Source organism: Fukomys damarensis, unplaced genomic scaffold (assembly GCF_012274545.1).
Source record: "Fukomys damarensis isolate Sample0158 unplaced genomic scaffold, DMR_v1.0_HiC HiC_scaffold_2, whole genome shotgun sequence".
NCBI lineage: Eukaryota > Metazoa > Chordata > Mammalia > Rodentia > Bathyergidae > Fukomys > Fukomys damarensis.
The window spans coordinates 49,449,844-49,456,139 of NW_022900914.1; the positions used below are offsets into that span (position 1 = coordinate 49,449,844).

A 6,296-nucleotide genomic window follows, 5' to 3' on the forward strand; every position below is an offset into this window, starting at 1 on the left:
CCCCGAAAAAAAGGACACAAATCCAAACCCCAAAAAAAAAAAAAAAAAAAAAAAAAAAAAAAAAGCTTATTCAAGCTAATATGAAGGTATATTCCAACTGAGTATCTTTTACAAGCACAAATGGTTAGCATTTCGAACATATTGTTTTTTCCCTAACCATCCATCTTTTTCTTTTTTCCTTCTGGTTCTGGATCAAACTCAGGACCTTGAGCTTGCAAGGCAGGCATGGTGCCACCGAACTAAATCCCTGGCTCCCCTAATCATCTATCTTGGAGATCTGTCCATATCTGGCATAAAGTGTGCCCTCAGTCTCTGCGTCAGCATCATGTTCCCATGACATGGATATAGTATAACTTTCAACCTGTCCCTAATGCCCTTTCAGGCCATTTTAAGTAATGAGCAGCTGTTCTTTAATACCCAACCAATTACCATAAATTACCCAATTTTACGTTAGGGCAGAAAATAAAGTCACACAGGAAATTATAAGACTTGTTTAAGGATACACTGTCTGAACCCAAATCTAAACTAGCCATCAGCCAGACATGGTGGTGCACACCTTTAATCTCAGCACTCAGAGGCAGAGGCAGGAGAACCACTGAGTTCAAGGCCAGCCCGGGCTACACAGTGAGGTCAAGGCCAGCCTGAACTATATAGGGAAACCATGTCTCAAAAACAAAACAAAATAAAACCAAAACAAGTCATCAGAGTCAAAGTGATACACAGCCCCCACAGTGCTGCGAGAGAGAAGGGATACAGAACTGGAGGCGGTGTGGAATGCTCAAGTTCACAGTCAGTGCAGAGGACACAGAGGCCTTTTTCAGTAGTCGCAAACCTAATCATCAAGGTGTGTGTACATTCTGCTGAGTCTGCTCAGCAATCTCCCTTCTCTTGGGGAACAGTTCCTTTTCCTCTTTAATTCTACCCTTCTGCTGGGATTATCATGTAGCCTGACTGGCCCAGCCTATGACTGGCTCGGGGTGGCACATGACCCAAGCTTGGCCAATGAGACTATCTCCTGGGATTTTTCACAGTGGAGTCTTGACTCTTGGGTCACCTGGCTGGAACAATGTCAACCAGAGGTGGGTGGGAGTCATGTTCTCTACCAAGCAGAGAAAACCCATCTTCACTAGAAGGTAAGGCCAACAGAGGGAGGGACAAGCTGAAAGCGGAGATGGACAGAACAAGACAGCAGGTATGTGAACTTGTTTCAGGCTTTGGATGTAGATGCACCAGAAAACAGGTGACTTCATTATACAGGCCAATTAATTCCCTTGGTTTGATTATGTTAGCTTTAACCTGGTCTCTATTATTTAAAAAGAATTCCAATACCTATACTATACTCAGGTTTATAGTTTATAGAGTCAGAAGGATCTTTAGAGAAAAGCTAGTCTTATCCCCTTATTATCTATCTATCTATCTATCTATCTGTCTATCTAGAGTCTACCACAGATACAAAATCAGCAAGTGAGTAACAGAGTCAGGATATGATCCCAGGTGTCTTGAAGTCCTGGCCACACCTGACTGGCCCTGCTGGCAGGAGCTTGGCCTGCACTACAACTCCCCATCTCCACATTCACAGGGAAGTCACTGAACTCTGCAGACAGGCAAAAAACGTCCATGGGAAAAGCCCAAGAACATAGCTGAGAAAAACACATGGCCCCTGGGACACTTGCACCCTGCAGGCCTAGGCTGCTCCCTAGAGGCTGCCCCTGTGTCTGCATCTAGGCCACAGCCAGCCTCCCTCCTCACAGCTTCCTTCTAAGAGTGAGGGCCCAGTCACACCTTCAGGAACCTTCTGAGCTTTGGCACCTCAGGCCTTGCCTACTTTCCCTTCCCAACACCTTCTCCTTGCTCTCTGCAGCCCCTGTGGACTGACTCCCCGAGCACACCACGGCATCACACATTACATGTCACTGCTATAGGTTACAGAAGGCTTTGGCGATCACCAGGGTCATTTCACAGTTGATGAGGCTGAGGCGCAACTAGCAAGAAATGTAGCTTGAATAAACATTTTTGGGCACTGTGCCCACAGCATTAAACTGGGTACTGGGGACATAGACAAAAAGGTATGGTTAAGTGACAAAGTTCTGTACCACTATGAGAAGTAACATAAGGCCATAAAAGCAGATTCGCGGCCACAGTGGAGGCATGGTCAGTTGGAGACTTGCTCAGCCCTGCTGATGTCCATATGAAGGGCATCCCTGCCACACTGGTGGGAGGGGCTAGGAAGGAGGCAGCCCTGGAGCTGCCAGCTGGAGTGGAACAGGCATGAGGGACAGGGCCAGAGTCATGGGAGCAGAGGCTGGGAGGCTCCTGTGAGGGAAGCGTGGTCTCAGGCACATTGGGTAGACTGAGGTAGACCATCCTTGGGATGGCAAGTCCCAGGCTAGGAAGCTGGGCCAATTCCATGGGCAACAGGAGGCACCGCTGAAAGGCTGTGAGCAAGGGGAAGCCAAGGGCGGAAGTGCCTTAGGGAAGGGTGACTGGGCAGGACAACAAGGAATGGGCTTTTAGCCTCATTCCTTCTGTGCAGAGCCAGTCACACTGCTGGGTGCCAGGAGGTGCCCTGGGCCAGAAGCCTCCTCAGCGTGCCTCCCTGGGGCTCAGCCCCGAGCAAACGCTATTTCCGAAGGGACCTGGCAGAGGCCAGGGTCCATGTCATGTGTCAGCAGGTCCCCCAGGAATGACAATCCACTCTTGGAGGGGAAGCAAGCATAAGCCAAGGCAGCAGGGCCACCCTATCCCTGGGGAGTCAGCAGGGGAGGGGATTGAAGCAAGATTCAGGCCAGGTGACCTTTCCATGGCCTTTTAGGCCAAGGGTCTGATTCTACAGTACCATTACTAAGTACCAGGCAAGGTTACAGAGGAAAGCTTCACCCTCAGTCAGTCCCAAGTGTGCAGGACAGGGTGCCTGCCCCTCCCACCCTGCTCTGGCAGACAACATACACAGGAGCTGGAAGCCGGCCTTGGGCAGTGGAGTCTGGCCACTCCCAGGTCTGCCTCCTCTGGAGTAGGTGCCTGTCAGAACCTTGACTGCCAACACCGAGTGGGGCAACTCCAGATCCCAGCTCAGACTCCTCCAGGCCAACAGACTTGCTCTTAAGGTTTCATTTTGGTTCCTCCCATGTAATTCTGTTAAGCCTCAAACCTAACAATCCCAAAGTCCCCAAGAGCACACCTGCAGTAGCATACTCCCAACATGCTGTAGCTCTCAGGGTCACCGCACAAGCTGTGATGGTCGGGCTCAGGACCTCCCTCATTCCTGGCCCACCTTTGTTTCCTGTGACAGGACTGTGCTGGGGGTGGGGGTCAGAGTGACCTCTGGAGTGGGCCAGGCTGAATTCTCACAAATGTTCCACCTTTCAGGTGCTCAACATTTAATTCTCTGTAAGCCAGTCAGAAAACACAGGCCAACTCTCCTGTCTGCAAATTCTCAACAAATCCTGGCTGAGCTCCTTCCATTGGGTGGCTTTTCAATTTTGAGTAAAATCCATATTGCCTGAAATCTCATTCCAGAGAGTCTCAGATTTGATCTGATCTCAAGTCTCGCTCTTGTGATGGTGGCACTGCATTATTCTTTCCTAGCACTAACAGTGAAAAGCACCACACCCACTCGGCAGGCCTTTTAAGGTGCCGAAGGCCAGAGGCAAAGGACCGCTGTTACCGCCACTGACCTGATTAACCATCTGGTGCTGCTGGACAGTTCTCTTCTCCTTAAATTCTTCTGATTCGATTTTAATTTCATACATCGCCCCGCAGCCTCCTAAAATAAACATGAGTCAAAAGTGCTTCAATTATTAAGTATGGCAGCTACAGCCCCATGTGTCCTTGAAGTACTGTATAATCCAAAGAAGGCCTGAATAGCCAGGCACAGTGGTGCACGCCTGTAGTCCCAGCACTCAGGAAGCTGAGGCAGGAAGACCACAGTGAGTTCAAGGCCAGCCTGGACTACATAGCAAGATCCTGTCTGAAAAAACAAACAAACAAAAAAAACCCCAAAAGCCTGAATATTATCATTCAACATAAAGGAGAGCCACTAAGATGTGTAAACACAGACCATGGCTCCATCTGACCACACACCCTCCTGACAGGCTGTCTCCACCCAAATGTGTTCTTCCTTTTGTAAAGCCACTGTGCTACCCTAGCTTATTACCTGTGGACAGGAAAGCTAAGGCACAAAGCAAGGAAAATGTAGGGAATGTGGCCAACAAATACCATGGAAGAAGGTGGGTGGGAAGGACTGAATTTCAGTGTTGCACCTTTCAAAAGACCTGAAATCAGTTTTTTGTTTTTTGTTTTGTTTTGTTTTGCGGTACCAGGGATTGAACTCAGGACCCTGTGCTTGCAAGGCAGGCGCAGTGCCACTGAGCTAAATCCCCGGACCTGAAATCAGTATTTTTAAAAGTACAAAAACATACTAACATTTGGTTTGGAAATTGTGTTTGTAAACTCATCCAAAAGAAAAGACAGGAACAAAGAAGCACAAGAGAGCAAGGGACACAGCAAATATGCTGGGCTGGGAGGTGCACCGGGCTGTGACTGGTACTTGCTGGTGGGGATGGAGCTTAAGATGAGGCCCCTAAGGTGGGCCCTTGCAGCCCAGCCCAAATGCAGAGCTACTAAGGATGACACTTGTGCTGTGCTGGCACTGAACAGGGGCAGGGCAGGGCTGTGTTGAAAGCACCAGGCTACCACATGAGAAGTGCAACCTATTCAACGGCCTTTATTTTTATTTTATTTTATTTCGAGACAGGGTATCACTATGTGGTTGTGGCTAAACTTGAACTCACTAAGTAACCCTGGTTGGCCTTCAATTCATGGTGATCCTCCTGCCTCAGCCTCCTGACTACTGGGATTACAGGTTGCACTCCTCTTAGTTATTTTTCTCTCACTGCTGAGACAAAATACCTGAATCCCAAAGTTAAAAGAGGAAAGCTTTATTTAGCTCACAGTTTGTAGAGGTTTTAATTCATAATGGGCTGGCTCTAAGGCAGGGAGGCACATGGCAGAGGGGCAACAGATAGCTCATGGCAGCAGAAGACAGCAAAAGTAAGCGAGGGACCTTAACAGCAATCTTTCTGCCCTTTTAACCTATCCAGACTACTTAGGGCAAGTAGCACTCACATCCTTAATCCTAGTGTCCTTGATCCTAGCATTGCACCATGAATCCATTTCAGCATCACACACTTTAGATCCAGCCACCTTTGCAAAGTCTCACCCATGACAGCATGAGGCTTTACATCTAGAACGCAGGCCATAACCACCCCCACGTCCAGCTCATTTTTCTTCCTTTACAGTGTGCTCTAGGAGTCCACATTTTGGTTGCTTACAGCTTCCTGACCTCAATAATGGAAGATAGAGAAGAAAAACCCACTCAAACTCCTACTATACACTCACAACACAGACACTTCATGACCTCATGTGGTGGGGGATCTCTCCACACCAGCAAGTAAGCAGTCCTGCAGCAGTGGATGCCAGGTATCTGCTAACCCAATTCAGTTCTGACACTCTCTACCTGGGTGCAGGTGCCAGGCACAAGCCCTGGGTTGTTTTACTTGTATTTCTGACCAGCCACTATCAACTGGGGTTCCAAAACCCCCTCCTTGAGTTTGACTGATTTGCTTCAGCAGCTCACAGAACCTGGGTAAACACATTGCTCTATGGTAAAGGACCTCACAAAGGTTTTAAGTGAAGAGACACAGAAGGCGAGGTATGGTAAAAGGGGTGCAGAGCTCCACTGCTCTCTGTAGGCTGTTACCCCAGAACCTCCCTGTGCTCATTATGCAAAAACTCCCTATATCTTGTCCTTTTGGGCTTTTATGGGAGCCAGGGAAACTCAGCTGGAACCATCAGGTCAGATTCTTCATGACCTCTCTGTGCAGCATTCCTTCCTTGAGGGCCTGGGGACAAGGCCCAGCGTAGGGCACCTAAGGTTATCAGCCTGGCCCTGCTCAGACAAGGACCTTATGAAATAGGGATCTTTTGATCAGAGAAACTCTTCATGGCCAGCCCCAAGACAGAAAGAGGTGGGAAAATTAGAGTTTCTAGGACCCACCCACCTTGGGGAAGAAAAATTATTTCTCTGGCCTGCCTCAGAGAGGGAGTTATAGGCCAGGAACTGTGGTGGTACACACTTGCAATCCCAGTGCTTTAGGAGGCTCAAACAGAAGTATTGCAAGTACCTAAGCAACTTAGCAAAACTGTCTCAAAGTGGAGAGTGTAGCTCAGCGCAAAGTCCCAGATTTAATACCCAGTGCCACCATACCACCAAAAGAAAAGAAAATAAAAAAAAAAAA

At 48.4% G+C, this 6,296-nt stretch overlaps 1 protein-coding gene across 2 annotated transcripts in view; it reads right to left on the reverse strand.

Annotated features, from left to right (window-relative positions):
• The window catches only part of Bola3 (bolA family member 3), a 9,124-nt gene that overhangs the window by 1,028 nt on the left and 1,800 nt on the right, over positions 1–6,296 (reverse strand). For both annotated transcript variants that reach the window (XM_033764873.1, XM_033764875.1), the window contains exon 3: positions 3,675–3,763. In XM_033764873.1, the coding sequence (XP_033620764.1) occupies positions 3,675–3,763 (89 nt within the window). The remainder of the gene's footprint in view (positions 1–3,674; positions 3,764–6,296) is intronic.